At 34.1% G+C, this 17,909-nt stretch overlaps 1 protein-coding gene across 1 annotated transcript in view; it reads left to right on the plus strand.

Moving 5' to 3' along the window:
* Positions 1-17,909, plus strand: part of LOC148677640 (phospholipid-transporting ATPase ABCA1) — a 318,551-nt gene that overhangs the window by 29,797 nt on the left and 270,845 nt on the right. Inside the window, exons 3-5 of the mRNA XM_088613916.1 lie at positions 3,473-3,566; positions 5,732-5,873; positions 6,495-6,622. Coding sequence (XP_088470042.1) covers positions 3,473-3,566; positions 5,732-5,873; positions 6,495-6,622 — 364 coding nt within the window. The remainder of the gene's footprint in view (positions 1-3,472; positions 3,567-5,731; positions 5,874-6,494; positions 6,623-17,909) is intronic.

The following is a 17,909-nucleotide window of genomic DNA, read 5'->3' on the forward strand; positions in this document are numbered from 1 at the left end:
TGAAGGTTATATCAGTACGGGTTTGAAATATTTTTCTAACTTTTTCTAGCAAATACTGACCCAAGGACATTACAAAAAGAGGAGCAACAGGATAGTGTTTTGCTTAAAACTTAAGATCAGAGAGAGACATCTGTTTTATATTTTCTATAAAAATCATTAGTGATTTGAATAAAACATTTTACTGTTTTCTAATAGGACTACTGTAAAAGGCACTCCAGTACCAATTTTGTACCAATTAGAGAGGATAAGAAGATGTGGTGGAGTTATTATGGGTAATATAAAGGTCACATAAGGTTGTTTTTTTTAATCAAAAACATTTGACCTCATTGTTACACCTTACTGTATGTACTTTAAGTATTGTATATATTACACTCTCTGCAATGCCAAAATACATTGCAGAAGTCTATGCCATAAGAGATGTCAATGGCACTTATCACTTCAAACCACACTGTGCATGATGATATTAAGTCTGGATTCCAAAATTGTGCTACAAGTTCATTTTTTTTCTTTTTTGTCAAATGATAAAATAAAGTAGCCATGGAAAATGTTTGTGCAAGTGATAGATCCAGGTTTTAAGATAAACTCCTGCAAAGTCACTTACGTAGACACAGTCAAAGGTATATACAATGTATTAAAATTATACTAATATACAGTAGGCTATATATAGTCTAGCTAAATAACTTTTGTGCATAGTCATTAATCAACGATAAAGTCTAAGCCACTTGAGAGTTATATTCTACTGTAGGTACAACAACCAATCTCAAACTAAACTGCCTAAAAAACACACACAAGGCTTGGTCTGAAGGTGAATGAAAATTAGCAGAATAAACACAATACAGAGGAAATAGTGACCAAACCAAACTTGAAATATATGTTCTGGGTAAAAAGAAAGCAAACTTATTCAGTGTGGCCCCAAGCCAAGAACATACGCTGGAATCACACTTGATTTCCCTTTCTAGAACAATAAAGTATATTTCTTGTACCCAGACAGCTGGTTGTCAAGCAGTTTTAAATACAGTAGTTCATGGTTGGCTGAAATTTTGTTCTTGTTGAATAAATATTTTCCGGTTTATGCACTTTTTTTTCTTTTGCCACTCATTGCTCAAGGAAGTTTAAGTTTTCTATGTGCCTTTCATTTGAGGGCATTAGCATGCTGTTCTTACATTAATATGTAGATTTTGTACATTCAGCATATAGATACACTGCCCTATATAGCTCTATTATCTTACTTTCAACAGTCTCAAGTTCAAAATGTTTGTTATGGTTTTATGTTCTCCCTGTTGTTTCTCCTGTACTGTATTGCTGGAGACATGTCAAACTCTTATATATTGTATGTCTATGTTTCTTTTTTAAACCAAACTGCTCAATTATGTCAGAAATACTATAAGTTATAATAATATTAATAAGTTAATAATTCAGACTTTCTATGAATACAGTATATGACAACTGTAATAATCATCCTTAATGAAGGTGCCTATAGTAGTAGCAATCGATTCAGTACCGATCCAGCTTATAATACTAATACTTATCTGTATAATATTAATAATAACTTAATAACACTTCCTTATAGCACTTATCTGGACATTCCACTCAGAGTACTTTACAGGTAATCAGGTAATAGGGTCTCCCCTTCACTACCACCAATGTGTAACAACCTCCTGGATGAAGGATGTGACTGAATCCAAAGTGTGCCAGTACAATCACCACACATCAGCTTTCAGTGGGGAGGAGAACAGAGTGATGAAGCCAGTTCATAGATGGGTAGTGTCAGGACCTCAGTTTTACAGTACATTACATCTTAGTATAGTGCCCGATCACCATACCGGCATTAGGACCCACATAGACCACAGGGTGAGCACACCCTGCTGGCCCCACTAACATCTCTTGCAGCAGCAACCTTAGTTTTTCCCAGGAGGTTTCCCGTCCAGATACTGACCAGGCTCACACCTGCTTAGATTCAGTTGGTTGCTAGTTGTGAGTTGCAGGGTGATATGGCTGCTGGCCTAAATGCATTGATGAATGAATATCATCAGAAAGTTAAAAAGAGTTTAAAACAAAAATATAATTTCCCCTTTGTGTGCTCTTAGTTAAGCCAGCCCAACATACTAAGATACACATAAAGTTGAGATCTTCACAGACAATTAACTTTGCCACTTCCAGGAGAAATTTCAAAAAGGGTTAAGATCAGAAAGTCTGGAAGGACTTATAAAATATTGTATTTTTCTAGTTTATCAGTATTTGAAATAATGAGAAATTAACCAAAAGAAAACTGTAAATATTCCAGAAATACGTATGATTGCAGTCTAGTTTTTAATTTGTCACATGAGCAAAATATACGGACAAAAATGTCCTCACATTCCATACACATTAAATAATTCCATGAATATCTACAGATATTCATGCTGTAAATCAGCTAAAGTATTACTGTCATTCATGGTACATTGCCTTCATTTAGATAAAACGATTCACATCAGTATTTTGGTGATCACTAAAATGATATTCAAATGTTCCAAATGATCCATTAAATACATCAACAATATTACAGTAAATTGCTACAATAATAATATCAACTGATCTCAACATAGTGCAGACTTGTATCAATTACAATGCAACTTACAGTATGAAATAAAGTCATTCAAAATCACTCCTAAAATCTTTTATTTTAATACGGTCTCATTTTTTTAGTGGCTTACTTGCTTTTAAATATTTTTTAAACCACTATTTGTAATATATTTTTATAATTAAAATCTTAGATAAAATTGTTTTCTAATTTCTATTAAAAACTACTAATAATTCTAGTAGGTACCTGTAGCTGTGTCAGCATGCATAGGCTGCAAAGGAACAAGCAAAGGTTTATTCCATGCTGAAAGCAGAAGAAAAAAGTTTCTGCTGTTGAGCCTTCTTTGGTAAACAACCTTTACTTGTTCCTTTACTAATAATTCTATGTACTGTAAGTAATTCAAATAATAAATATACAGTATCAGTGTTATACAGTATTGTGATTGTATAACTCATTTGGTGTTGTGGTAACAATGTGGTAACAACATCCTGTCTCAACAATGTAATCATTGCATTTAAAGAAATTGTTTGCTGCTAATACGCATACGGTATGATAAATGCAGAAAAGCACTAATGGGCTATTAAACATTTAATACTGCATCAAGTTTTCTGACAACCACAGGCAGCTGCGGTACATTAAGAATTCACTGTGCCACCTAGCAGCTTTACAGAGTAGAACTGTCCTGCATCAGAATATGAAAAAAAGAGACAAAACACAGCATTTCATGACCTTGCTGTCTCCACTGCAGTATACTGTACCTACTGAACCTAGTGCATAGATGGCTGCATCTGTAAATGAAGTACATTTATTACAGTTTGAGTTTTAACACAGCACAAATGGATTCTGGAATAGAATGGACATTTGAATCTCCACTGGAGAAGAATAAAAAATGTGTACTTTTTTATCTTTCAGATCCGGTTATTTGTCGAGTTATTATGGCCCCTCTTTTTATTTTTCATTCTGGTTGCTGTTCGAACAACAAATCCACCTGTCTACCATGAGCAATGTAAGTATGAAGCCAATCACTGGATTTTGTGTGAATGTGTAATGGAACATTTCTTGCATAGCTGGATATATCACATTGTTACCCTGGGTCTTACAGTTTTAAAGTTTTCTAAGTTTTATGTTTTAAAGATAACATGCAGAAAATAATCACATACACTTGAACCCAAATATATATAAATAATATATACTGTAAATATGCAGAAATACACACATATTTTGAATAACACTTCATGAAATCTGGATTCATCTTTACAGTTTAAACAACCAAGGGATGCATCATTATATATTCACTGATCATTAAAATCATGGGGACATCTGGAAACTTTTCCAGTAAAAAAAATAAGTGAGGGAGAACCAGCACAAATCAAATTGTGTTTAGGAAAATTTCCTGTTATATGCTTGAGTGTATGGAAAAATATACTGTAGTTCTCATACACTATTATATTTAATTTAAATGAAACTGGGCGTATTTTCCTACTGCATAAGGTATGTATTAGTGCAATGTTTGTGTATACAGTACGTATACTATCGAACTGGATGGTTATGGTAATGGTTAACTTTGAAACTTAAGAAACACTGAAATCAAAATGTTGTCATTATAATGCTGTAGAGTGCAATTACAAATAGGCCTCTCACACAATTAAATAACCACTAAAACAATGATGCTCTCTAACACAAGCCTCATGTAAACATGTTATTTCTTGTGTATATTCATGTTGAGAAGCTGAACTAAGATTCATCAGAAATACTTTGTGTTTCATGCTGGGATCATCCTACCAATATTTAACCCCACGGATCACCCCCCCATGTTTTTCACTAGACACTGTGGTGTTGTGGTGTGAACCTGTTCGCCATTGTCAACTCACTGGCACATATTTTTACCAACGCATGTGTTGTACCATTATTTGGCATTTCTTGCTTAGGAGGTATCAATGACTTTATTTACATGCAAAAGAGAAGAGAGGTTTCTCTTTTTCTGCTGTGTCATTGTTTTTCAGTATATGCAGTGTTCTCTCCCTGAGACAAAACTCCCATAGGTGTTTGCAATGCAAATGACCTTTTGAATTGCATGTGCGAGGAATGTAAAGGATGTGAAGATACTCCATGTGAGCAAAGTGTAAGAATTAATTTGGTATCATAAGCAGCATGGAATAACATGCTACAGTAACACTAATAATAAGTTTTATTTTATTTAAGACCTTTAAAAGCAATCCTCCCAAAGCTTGCTGACGTACTGTAAAAACACTCATGACATACAGTAACTGCACACTGTAAACAAATGTATTTCTGAAACTAGCATTTTAAACATAGGGGTTTGACAAATTATTTATTTGTAGAAACAATACATTTCCCACAAAAGTATTATTCATTGTTCAAAAGAGAATACAATAAATGCAGTACAGGTCTGTAGTGTTTGCTGAAAAGCAGGTTTTATTTTTTTGTTCCTTGCATATCTGAAGTTCTAGTAAAGATTAAATAAACTTTAAAAGAACATTGCAGATGTGGATTAGATGTTTTATGTACATATAATATGAAGCTTACTGTATTTGCCCTCTTTAAAAATCTGTTTAGAATTCAAAGGGATTCCAAAGATAAAATGTTTGTTTTCTGAAACACTAAATAGACTCATCATTTGATCCTTTCTAATTAAATTTGGTATATGCAGCAAAAAGCTAATTAAAGAAGTTTCTGAAGGTTTTTTCTTTCATATTTTGAATTACCTGAATATATTTCATAAATAAATTAAATGTATTTTCTTTTAAGTCCACTACCACTGTCTTACCATATTAACCCTTAAAACCACTGAGCGAGTGAGCAGTGTATTCAGCTACATACTGTAATCAAAAGTTGAGCTAAATAAAATAAAAACACTTAAACCAATAGCATGGCAATTTCTCTTCTAGCTTAGGACACATATAAAATAAATATAATGTTATAAATATTAATTTATATTATTTTACTTATTTCGTGTTTTTATGAATGAACAGACAGTTCAAAACATATCTAAGGGACAATATTTTAAAAAGTTTAAGTTACCCTCTGAACCAGAAGGAAATGTACTTTCTTGATAAAGTGTTCCACGATTAAGAAAGAAAGTCTTTGAATTGCAAATGCATAGTTCATATTGTTAAACATGTTGAAATTATGTTATATTTTGTATTTTAGCTCATTATCCTAATAAGGCCATGCCCTCTGCTGGTATTCTGCCATGGTTACAGGGTATGTTATGCAATTTAAACAACCCGAGTCAAAATCATCCAACTGAAGGAGAAACTCCAGGACAAGTCAACAACTTTAATTCATCATTGTAAGTGTGTTAATAGTATTAAAGGCAGAACACCAATTTTATATGCATTTTTTAAAATGGCTAATTGTGAGAAATACCCAGCAATGTTTTCAATTTTGATTTTCAACCTCAGTTAGCATATGGTTTTAAGTATTATTTATATTTGAAGTAGAATGGAGCAAAATGTATAGTACTGTACATGTGAGTAAAAGCCAAGGTACTGTAAGACTTTTACAATAGAAACAATTTTATTTTTAAGAAACCAGTGTTTCCTTTTTAACAAGACCAGTTTGTGGAACACACACAAAACTTAATAAGCACAATATGTGAACTTCACTTAATGGGTTTCAGGTATTTTCTTGGATTGCACCATTTTGCTTTTTCTACATTATAGCATCCTCTGCTCGATTGTAAAGTATATATAAAAATATAAGGGCAGTTTAAAACGTTTTTGGATTTAAGGTACAAATATTTACCTGTGTAGCAATGGAGTAACAAAAGATTTATTTTCCTAACTAAATTATTATTAGGTATTATTAGGTTTCTTATGTTATTAGGTAAGAAAATAAAGAAAAACATGTTTTCCTTGCTGTTTCATATAACCAGAAATATATCCATTAACGTATAAAATGGTACATCTAGGCTTGCTGGAGCCATGATTGAGCTGCAAAGCATTGTTTCAGACCCGACCGACTTGGCCACATTTCAACAACTCTTCAGGGATGTGAACCAATGGCTTCAAATTCTCCAGTACTCCAAGCCCGGCAATGGTACAGTAAAATAACTCACTTTAAAGTATGATTGCGTGAGATACAGAATTATCTATCCACCCCATACTGTACTGTACATGCCAGCACCCAAAGAACAAGAACAGCCCATTCTTCTGTTGTAAAGACATACTTCACTGGGTAGCTACAGTATGTTAAAAATTCCCAAAATCAAGTTCTTCTGTATTTCTCAACATCAAGATGCAAATGGTTAATTGGAAATTTAGTGAATACTAGATCATTTTGTAAGATTTCAGCAGCTCATTATTTATCTGCTTGTTTTAACAAGCAACTGAATATTTTATCTCTATTTCTGAGAAAAACAACACACTATTTACCGAATATTTGTTAGTATTCAGAGAACCCAGAAACAAAAGAGCCTGATTATTTATAAAGTAATTTGCATTATGGACTGGCAGATCGTTTATCTTTATTGTTTGTTGTACCTCATAAGGCTCGTTTAGCATGATGATATTCAGATTTCCATGTAGAACCTAATTTACAAATAGTCAAAAAAGCTCTTATGTTATTGAAACCTGACAACTCTTGATATAAATTTGCATTTTAAGGTCATGTGCTTCTAATATACAAGATTAAATCTATCAAAATACCCGTGCTAAAAAATAATTAATGGAAGAGGTGTCTGTGCTGAGAAAATCAAGAAGATCATTATGCAAAGGAGATAGATAGGGGTATCAGGGAATTTGATGATGGAGCAAATACTTATTAATATTATCATTGAAAAAGATAATATAGATTCAGAAGTACATAATTAAAGTTCCAACATTATTGCAACCCCCAAGACTTATTTGATAGTTCTCAAAAGTCAAATATTATTTTATCTTACCAGGTAACATGTTGTTTGGTGTCAACACAGTGTTAGATACATAGAAATGATTATGTTCAGCATTGATAGTTACAAGAAATGATAATGGAAATAATATTGTAGGCCATTACTTTATTACAATTATTAATGTTAATAATTTTATATGGAGTAAGAATAGATCTAAATGTTTTCCTTTTCAGACTATTAAGATACTTAGAAAATGCTTACAAATTCATTTTAAATGTGAAACACATGTACTGTACTCTCTCTTCCTTGATGTTTTTATAAATAATAAAATAGACTATGTTGTTAGAGTACTCAATGTTACAGCTTACTTGCCATTTTAAAATAACACAGTTTTAATCTTCCTTTTAACAACAGAAACAAATTGTCTATGACATACAAATATACATTGTTATAAAGAAACTTGATTTAATGAGTTAGAAAACACCATATACTCCTTTAAATACAGCCTACTATTTAAGCCAAATATATTCAAAAAACTTTCTTATATTGCAATATAAACAACATATTACAAACAAATTCACATTTATTTTATATAGTTTTATATGTTTTATATCTGACATTTTCTTCCAAACAATTATAGCTAAAGAATGTGAGAGGAAATCAGTTTTGCATTCAGAGTGAACGCACAGAACAAAGCAATTTCTAAACATTTAGCAATTAATGCCTGGAGTGAAGTTGCTCCTTAAAGAGTAGTATTTTTACACATAAATGCTTGTGATGACACAACAAACACAGTGTTTTTCCAAATTTAAAGTTAGATGTTCATACAATGTTTCAGGTTTTATGAATTGTGCAGTCATCCAAAAAAAAAACTATTTACTTTGTACTGTATTGATTTTCTAAGAACATGCATTGATCTTGGATTATAATAACACCCTTGTCATTGTGAGTTGGGAAATGGATGATCAACAATGTCTAAATATCACTCGGTTAATAGTTTGTCAGGCACACAAAAGTAAAATATAAGTACACAGATGGTGCATTTGTAGCTACTACTGAACTAGATTTTAATGTGCATTACTATCGTCAATCAGAATAGATTTTATTTTTCAAATTCATTATGAGACAGTAATGCAAAAAGAGCATCTGTACTATGCAGGTAAATAATTGCTTCTAATTTATAAAATCCCAGTCATCACTGATATATATACATATCAAATTTTGATTATGATTTTACATGCTTTATTCTCAGTCAATTATTCCACCCAGCTTTGGGACCGTTATCCAAAAAAGCAATGCACTTTTGTTTTGGATTTGTATCTGTTGTCCATATGCACATCATACAGATATTATGGTGGTCGATTGGTTAGCATTTCTGGCTTACAGTCCTGGGGCCCTGGGTTCAATTCCCGAACTGGAGTGCTATCGGTGTGGAGCTTGTCTGTTCTTCCAGTGTTCAAGTAGGTTTCCCTCTGGTGGTTTGGTTTTCTCCCACAGTGCAGAGGCATGCTAGTAGATAAATTGGCTGCTGGGAAAATTGGTCCTGGTGGGAGAGTGTATGTGTCTGTGTCTGCGTCCTAAGATGAATTGGTGTCCAGTCCAGGGTGTATCCTGCCTTGTGCTTGTTCCTTCTGAGACAGGCTCTGGCTCCCCTGCAACTCTGAATTGGATGAAGTGTTTAGAAAATGGATGTACAGTATGCACATTAATCATGGTCATTAGCACACAATGGTCTGCTAATGTTTGAGGCACAACATTATAATTCAAGTCACTCTGTGGCAGAAAGTTCTTTTTGCAAGAAGATTGTTGATCTGCCGTTTTTGTAGCACAAAGAAATAATGCTTATCTCTAAACAAGAGGAAGTGTTTAAAAGCCACACAATACTACAACATTAAAAGTTGGTTTCTTCAAAGCACAAATATTAAGATTACTGTCTGAGTGCAAATTGTACTGATGTTCAGCTGGTGTGAAGTAAACTGGGAACAGCAGAATCTTTTTGAACATTTTAGTCCTTTTGTAATACACTCTCTTTCTTTACATTTATTCATTCATTCATTCATTCATTCATTCATTCATTCATTCTTTTTCAAATTCTACTCTACAATAACTAAGTGATGTTGATCTGGCCTAATGGAATGGTTACTAATTAATTTTGATTAAAAATACTTTCCTTTGTATAACAATTGTCCAAAAGTACTTTACATATACAGTAGGTGGGACCCACTTCAACCACCTGAAGTGCAGCGCCTAACTGGACAATGCATTCTGTGCCAGCAGATTCTGTGCTCTGCACAGCAGATAAGGGTCAGGTTGATTAGAGAGAAATTACTCTGTTAATTGAATAAACTAGGAAATGTAGATAGTGTTACATGGCTCTTTTTCTTCTTTGCATTTCAGTTATGTGATTCATACTGTACATACGAAACAAGACTTTTGTACTGTATATGATAGATTCAAGATTAACATTAGGCACTATAAAGTCAGGTTTATTCTATAAACTGTAGCATTGTTTCCTTATTTGTACTCAAGTTTCTATCAAATATATTTTAGTGCATTCTGTATATACTGTACTATGGATCACATAGTGCATTAATTTACTGTAGGTACTGTACATATTGTTATGAAGTGTCTTTAAGAATCTAGATACAATGGGTAACACCTGGCTTGTGTCAAAAATTTCCAGCTTCAAAGCAAGGGGATGTTTTTGCTGAGATGAAATTGTCTCACATTCAGTGATCAAAGCAATTGTAAAGTTTACCTTGGTTTACCTTAGTTAATTAAGTTCTGGGTAAATGATGAAGCGTCAATCAATAGTCCTGGAAGACAGCTTAACAAAGTCAGGGATAGAAGAAGATGAGGTCAGAGTGAAGGAGAGTAAAGAAAGAAAAACAAATCAAGAGGAAATAAAAGGGTAAGGCCAGATTGGAACTAAATATTTGAACCTTGTCAAGATTGCTTATAATTCTGTGATTTTTAAGGAATGTTGATTTCCTGAATCCTGAAAAATCTCTCAGTTTAAAATTACCTTTCCTAGGAAGAGGGTGCATTTTTAGAACAGGGAGATGGGTTCCCATTACCTTTGTGGCATCCAGGTTTACAGAGAGAAAAATTAAACTGCAGGTCGTGTTCTGTTTGATTTAGAAGGCAGCTTATCTTGTCTTTTTGCCTATGTAGGTGTTACTGTATGTACAAGTCCAATATGTGGTAGAGATCTTTTTTTTCTGGGTGGTTAGGATGCTTTCTGGAATGCCTTGTGTTTAAATTTGTAAATAGCGTAGCTTGTGTGTTGTGTGTTGTTTGGTGTGTGTATTCTTATTATCAATAATCATTTGTTTAAACCAAGTTTTCCTGAATAATTATCTTTTCATCAAAGCTGTGCTACTGAAAAAAATAGCTTATGTGCCTTTAACTATATCAACCATTTGGGTATATTCTTTCACATTTCATGATTTAATTGAGATTGATTTTTCCGCTCGTTCATTTCTGATATTCTCTATTTTCATAACCCCCTATTGTAACAATAGGTTACTTATATTGGTGTGTCCACCATTAGTTTAACCAACACAAGCAGAAGAGTGTGGAAAGAGTGGTATTGATGCTGCAGACGGGCATATTCTACCGTTCAATTTGTAAAACAACAGACAAACAGTGCGGGTGACATCAACATGCATGTCTAATCAAAATGCTCACACTGGTGTTCAGTTGAATTGAGGTCTAATGATACAGCAGTTAAATACATAGCGATGATCCCAGACTGATGGAAAACGTTGTGCATGACCCTTACATGCTGCCTGAACAGAAGGCTAGTGATGGTTGACAGATGGTCCCTGAAGCTCCTAGTAGCTTCATGCTCCAGTGTTCCTCCCAGCAATGCTCTGTTTCTTTCACTGAAACACAGTCATTGCAGTGTAATAGAAATGTTGGAGTCTTATGTGTCTTTTAAGCATGCACACACTGGTTTTGCATTACAATTCGCAAGCACACATTTCTTACCACACATGCTATCACACCTTTTTTGTCATTTCACACTCAGGAGGTAATGGGAAGCGAAAATGAGGAAGTAAACTATTAAATAATCTACAACTCAGAAACATTTCATAATATCACACTAACATTAATTGGATGACATTGCATAATTAACAACAAGTGGGGAATATAGCTGTTGTAAAAAAATCTGCAATGTTATAGAATCATTATACAAATATATACATTTTAATTTTAGGTTATTTTTATGTGAAGGTACATCATCTTTGTGCAGGTTGATATTTCCCCTTCTAATCCTGTAATCGACATTTTTATCCTTCAACCTAACTAGAAAATATAATTTAAGAAGTGCTAGGAGAAGAGATCACACTAAAAATCGCTTTGCATCTGAGTTGTGGAAAATGTCAGTATTACTACATTAAAAAAGAAAGAGTTCAGACAGGCCGGAATCAAAGTTAAAGTGAAACGTGTAACTTGTCACAAGGCAGCAGAGTGCAAATATAATAGAATAACATACAAAAATATTTTACATGATTCAAGATGCACACTACAGTATATAAAGATACCACAATAATTTGTTTTGTTTCACACATTAAACATTTGTATAATTGCTCTCTTTTTTGTTCATTGCAAAGTCTTTTTCTAGTTATTTCAGAACTAATGTCTGTGCTCGGTAGCTAACTTCCAATTACAGGACCAATTAAGGTCTGTTTTCCTAGCAGGTCTATGGTACAGTGGTAGCCAGTCAATTACATCCCTTACTCATGGGAACTTTGCTCTATATTAAGGCAAGGGATGCAGTCTTCCTGCCACAAGGACTGTTATAAAAGACTTCACTTCTGAGTTAATTGAAAAAAAATAGTTTGCTCCTTTCTAGGCTCATTATCCCCGTTGTCTGCAATATAAAAATAAAAATCTGTTATTGAACCTGCCAATAAAAAACATATAGGGAAGTAAGGCGAATCAAGTAAATCACATGAGGAAAATATTGCAAAATGCTTTCTTTTTAGTAATTTGATATGAATTTTAAAAATGTCTCTGGGGTTGTCTTACCATGTGATTCAGATTTAGATGTTCAATTCTTGCTGTACATGTCTTTGACAGAAGGAAGGAGAAACTAAGCAGTGTGAGGAGCAGGTCAGAAGATCTTTATTTTTTATTCATAAGAAAAATAAATACAATTGACAGGGGACCACTTGGCCCATCTTGCTTATTTGGAGCTTTAGTAGATATAAATGAAATATCATCATGCAATTTCATCCAGTTATTTCTGAGAATTGCCCAGGGTTTGGTCTTCACCCACCTGTCTGGGATGCATACTCACAAGCCACACAAACCCTCCAATTCTTTGTAAGGAAATGTTTCCTGTTCTCCATCTGAAATAAATCTTTAGTTTTCAGTTGTGATCTTCTGTCTTGTTTTTGCTACTGAGTGTGAAATCATCCTCTAAAATAACTCTATCAATATACCCCTCAGGATCTCGTATAACTGAATTAATGCTCTTTTAAATCTCTTGTGTTCTTGACTGAAGAAAATTTAGCTCCCTTAAGTTTTCCTTATACTACAGTACATTCCGCAGGGATCAGGAATCATTCTTGCTGCACTTTTTGGAATTCTCTAAAAGGCTATAATAACCTTTTTGATGTGTTCTGAGCAAAACAAAATATTCCATGTGAATATAAGGGAATGAGAGATATAGAGGGACTTCCACACATTTTGATATACAATATATTCAAGCATTCTGTTTCCTCTCTTATTATTGGGAGAGATTCCCCATATTCTCTTATTGAGGTCATACTGTAGAAAGATCTGCATACAGTAAATACTCAAATCCCTTTTGAATGTAAATGTCTACTCCTTTAAAACACCCATGCGATACTGTATACAGTATACTGTATATAAAGTGTGTCTGCCTACTAAGACTGTGGATCACTTTGTGCTTGACTATTGTACAGTAAGTCTCTCCACTGTATGATTTTGTGTAGTGTACTTTGTCATTCTCTTGTGGTTATTTCTTATTGCCACTCCTCTATGGTTTTAACAACTGATACTCTCGGTAGTTTCCTGAGTCTATCAGAATCTAAATCTCTGGATATACATCAGTAAGAGCACTGGACCCAAAACAGATCAATAGCACACACCATTGCTTGCTTCTACACCAAGTTATGCACCTAAAGATTCCTTATGGGAAGTGGCTTCCGGTACGTTAACAGCTCTTGTTCAATGTGCATTTATTAACTTTGTCTATACCTTTATTCCTATGTCTTTTAGTTCAAGAATCAGTCTTTATGACCTTGTCAAGCTGTTTCTTGAAGTCTAAATATATGATGTCTTTGACAGATAGTGGCATGCCTATAACCAGCAAGGTAAGAGAAAGGCAAAGGGGAGAAGATGATCAAATAAACAGTGAATAAAGATGTCTTGTGATTCTTTTTGATTGAATTAGTTAATTCTTTGGGCTTTGACCTTCTTAATATTAAAATGTCTTCTGTGTGTTCCAGAAGCAACAGCCCAATACCCAAATACATCTTAAATTAATGACTGCAGACTGAAGTTAACAACCATACTGTACAGAATATGTTAAAGATACAAAATTTGTTTTCTGCTTGATGACAGAAAAGAGGCATAAGGCAAATTTGTTCTTCACCTCAGTCAGAGCTATATGCACTCTTTATTTCCTTTTTAGTATCTGTTTAAAATGTATATTTTAAATGTGTATTACTTACTGTACTGTACCGTACCTGTAGGGAATTATTTAGTTTATGAAAAGTTCAGACCTTAATATAAAGTAGACTTCTGAATGTATTGAGAAAGTCAATGATAGTGATCTACATGGGAAATCTAAGTATAATTCTTGGGCTCTTGGGATCATCCCAGTTGTGCTGTAGTGAGTTGAAAAGGCAATAATGCAAACAATACTTACCTACAGCAATAAACACTCAAATAATGGAAGATCCTTTCAAATAAGGTGTAAGCAAATTTCTACAATAATTGATTAGAGGTGCAGCTTTCAGATTTCTAACCAATTGATGTTTTATTAGAGGTATAGTGCTTTCAACTTGCAAGGATGAATTACAGAGAGAACTTGTAAAAATGAATGAAGCTCCTTGGTCATACTTGACTTTAATTGCTTGAAACATTTAGGGCTATTTTTAACAACCAAGCCTACTGAGTATGTTTTCAAGAACAGCGACTTATCTTTACTTAAAATAAAAAGGTTCAGGAGTTAATAATCAGAAATCTCTGTCACATGAAATGTAAAATCTCATTGACTAAATAAGTCTCTAAGTGAGAGTAGGACATACTGTTCCAGTCCTGAACAATAAGAGCTTCAATGTTTTCACTAAAACAACAGTGCTGAAGTGCAGTACATTCCATAAGCGTACATAATTTGTTACAAAGCTTCCTAGAGAAGTACTAGAATGTGATTATATCGTAGGTACAGAACCACTTGTTTAAACATTTAAAACAAGGATTTTTCAAAAATGTCTCCACACTCAAGACACTGGCAATGCAGACAGCTCTATTAATGCTTCCTCTAAAGAAAAGATGAGAAGAAGATGGAGGACTACACTACCACATAAAATCACAATAGCTTTATGTCATTTGTACCTGGGTTGGGTTTGCAATTAGGGCTAAATGGCCAGCCTTATAAATCCTGCAAATCATTTACCTTTTTATCATAAAATGCACTTTCTTCAATTGTTATTCAGCCTATCTGACATTTATTCTGGATCTTCCTCTCCAGAAAGTGAAGGTTTGATACACTATGTGTATAAGTAGGTTGCCAAATGCTCTTTCTACTGGCCTAGAATTGAAATCAGACAGTTGATATGAGGCACAGAATAGATATAGCTCTTAATAATATGATCCAGATGCTCTAAATCTGACAAGCCAAGGAATTAACAAGCTATATACTGTACCAGTAAGGAACTCCTGACCACACACAAGCAGTGGCATAGCCTGAATATTAACTGGGAACCGAAGAGCTACAGTACCTGACCTTGCACTCTAAAGCAAGTGTTTAACTAAATGGTGTTTAACTAAATTAACTGAATGTCGTTGATCTGGAGACTGCCACAATTCTTTTCTTGAAGCATTTATTTTAATATAGGACATGACTACAACATCAATTTTCTTTAAATAAACTAAAGTATGTGCCTCTGCAAAATGCTGAAACATCATCAAAAAAGATACTGCATCATACGCCAGAAAATAGTAACACCACTATATTTCTGATAGCAGATACATTTAATCCACCTGGGATTACATATGCTTTAAAACTGCCTTTCAGCCTATGGATTTTCTGACCTCGCTTAACAATTTTGTGGGAAGACACTGCCTTCATCTGGCAGGCAATCAATTTCCATATTTCCTTTCTCCAAACCTGCAAGTTTTATCTTTTCAGTTACAATTCATCAAGCACTTGATTGTTTGTGCATAAGTTTGTTCCCATACTCCCCTTTCAAACTGTAAATAAAATGAATTGTGTTGGTGCTCTAAAAATAAATTTCCCTGTTTTTCTGACTCATTGAGGTGAAAATAAAATAAGTTTATCTTCATCAAGACAAGTCATTTTCATTTGAAATTGCATTGTTTCTCCATTCAGGAAAACCCTTTATAAATGGGTTTGGGAAAGAATTAAAAAATAGGGCAATCGATTGCTTAATCTTACTTTAGTGTTCTTGTTGTGGAATACCTTTTTTCATAACCTCATGTCAGCAAACAACTCTAAATCAAAGATGGAAAGCATTCAATCGCTTTACATTATTTTATGGTGGTACAACAAAGCATGTTATATTAAAATATAACATATAATACTATATGTATATATAGTAACAGTATGTATAATATATCATACTTAAATGTTAAAGTAAGATATGTTTTCTTACAACTGGGATATTTTTATATTAATTTCTTTCATTTTTTGTATGTACTGAATAGCTTTTTTAACAGAAATAATATGACAACTCTGCAATAAACAGATGTGGTTTCCTGACTTTGATTTAAACTTTATACAGTAGTTACCGTTTTTGTCCGCAATGATTTTTCCAAAAATCCATTTGTGACCTCAGGGTATTTCTAAATTGTTTGTGCTCTGCTGTGATAATGGTTAAAATAATAAACTGTCACAAAACCAAACTACACAACCTACAGTATGTTTAAAAGATTCATTATCTTAGAAATTGGTCAGCTTACTACAGGATTCATAGTGGAATGAGACAGGCATCTTACCCTATGCTATTAAAGTGGGATTCCACTCCTACAGTATCTATCGACCCAGCTGGTAGTGGAAATTTATGGAGGAGAGAGATTACTGTATGTGGGAGAGATCTCTATTTGGCCAAGCTCCATCAGCCTGCCGGGTTCCCTCCACTCGTATTCTCTCTCCTCTGCAGCCCCAAACCATTTCAGGTCCCATGCATAGAACAGCATTCATGATGCACCCCTGCCCCCATGCCATTGCAGACATGCTCAGATATGGAGAGTATAACAATGGGAAACACAGTAACAGTTCCATTACCGTTACATTGCCTGAAACGCAGCTGATTTACCCTACTGCAGGCAGCTTACGGCCTCGTGTTCAAGTACATTTCCAGCACCGTGTCCTTTGGCTTTCAGGTGGGGAGGCCACTCTCCGAATTCCCTTTTATGATAGTCACAGAGGCCTCACCCAAAAAGAAACACCCATACCAAGAACTTTCACAAACTTGCCCAGTCCCAGTCAATGGAGTAGCTGTTTGGTCCCATGAGGGCCCTTGTGGTACAGAGTGGTGCAACTCTTTTACCCTGGAACCAAACAACACCCAGATCCCAATTCCGTTCTCCAGTCCATAATATCAGCCCACTTTCCCCAGCCAGGCTCTTGTAAGCTGTGATAGTGATTGTAGGAAGGTGCCCAGTAAATGTGATTCTGTCAATAAAGGCACTTTTTGAGAGTGCAGACTGACCGAGTGAGTCCTACATCAAAGGTTTAAATCTGCACGGTAGCATTACAGTAGCTGGATGAAACCAAGTTTCCGAAATGACCATGCACAACTGCACAACAGCAGTGAGGTAAATATGGGAGATGTTAACTCTGTAGCTAATTAAGAAAATATTAATGTCATGTCTGCATTTCCATACTCTGCTTATATGCTCCTTCTGTATATGTTTCTGTATTGGTGGTTTTTGGGGTTCACATGTTTCATTTTGGTACTCTGAACCTCAACTTCCTATGGCCAAGAGACAAGTGGGTAAACACAAAGTATCTTATTCGTGTTATAATTCTAAGAATTGCATCCTGGAGTTGTTCTTAATATCAATTTATCAGAAGGCTTGTATTTTGAGGTTATGAAACGATTCTTTGTCTTTAATCGAATTCTGGAAGATGTTTTGAAGAGTTGTTGCAAGCTGTCATCTGGTGTTATTAATTTGGAACAGACATTTTTTGATTAATAGAGGCTATAAATAAAAGGCTTGATATGAAAAATACAACCTTACAATTAAAATAGGTTTTTAATGCCTATTTAC

Source organism: Lepisosteus platostomus, chromosome 1 (genome assembly GCF_059453375.1).
Source record: "Lepisosteus platostomus isolate fLepPlt1 chromosome 1, fLepPlt1.hap1, whole genome shotgun sequence".
In the NCBI taxonomy this organism is placed as follows: Eukaryota; Metazoa; Chordata; class Actinopteri; order Semionotiformes; family Lepisosteidae; genus Lepisosteus; species Lepisosteus platostomus.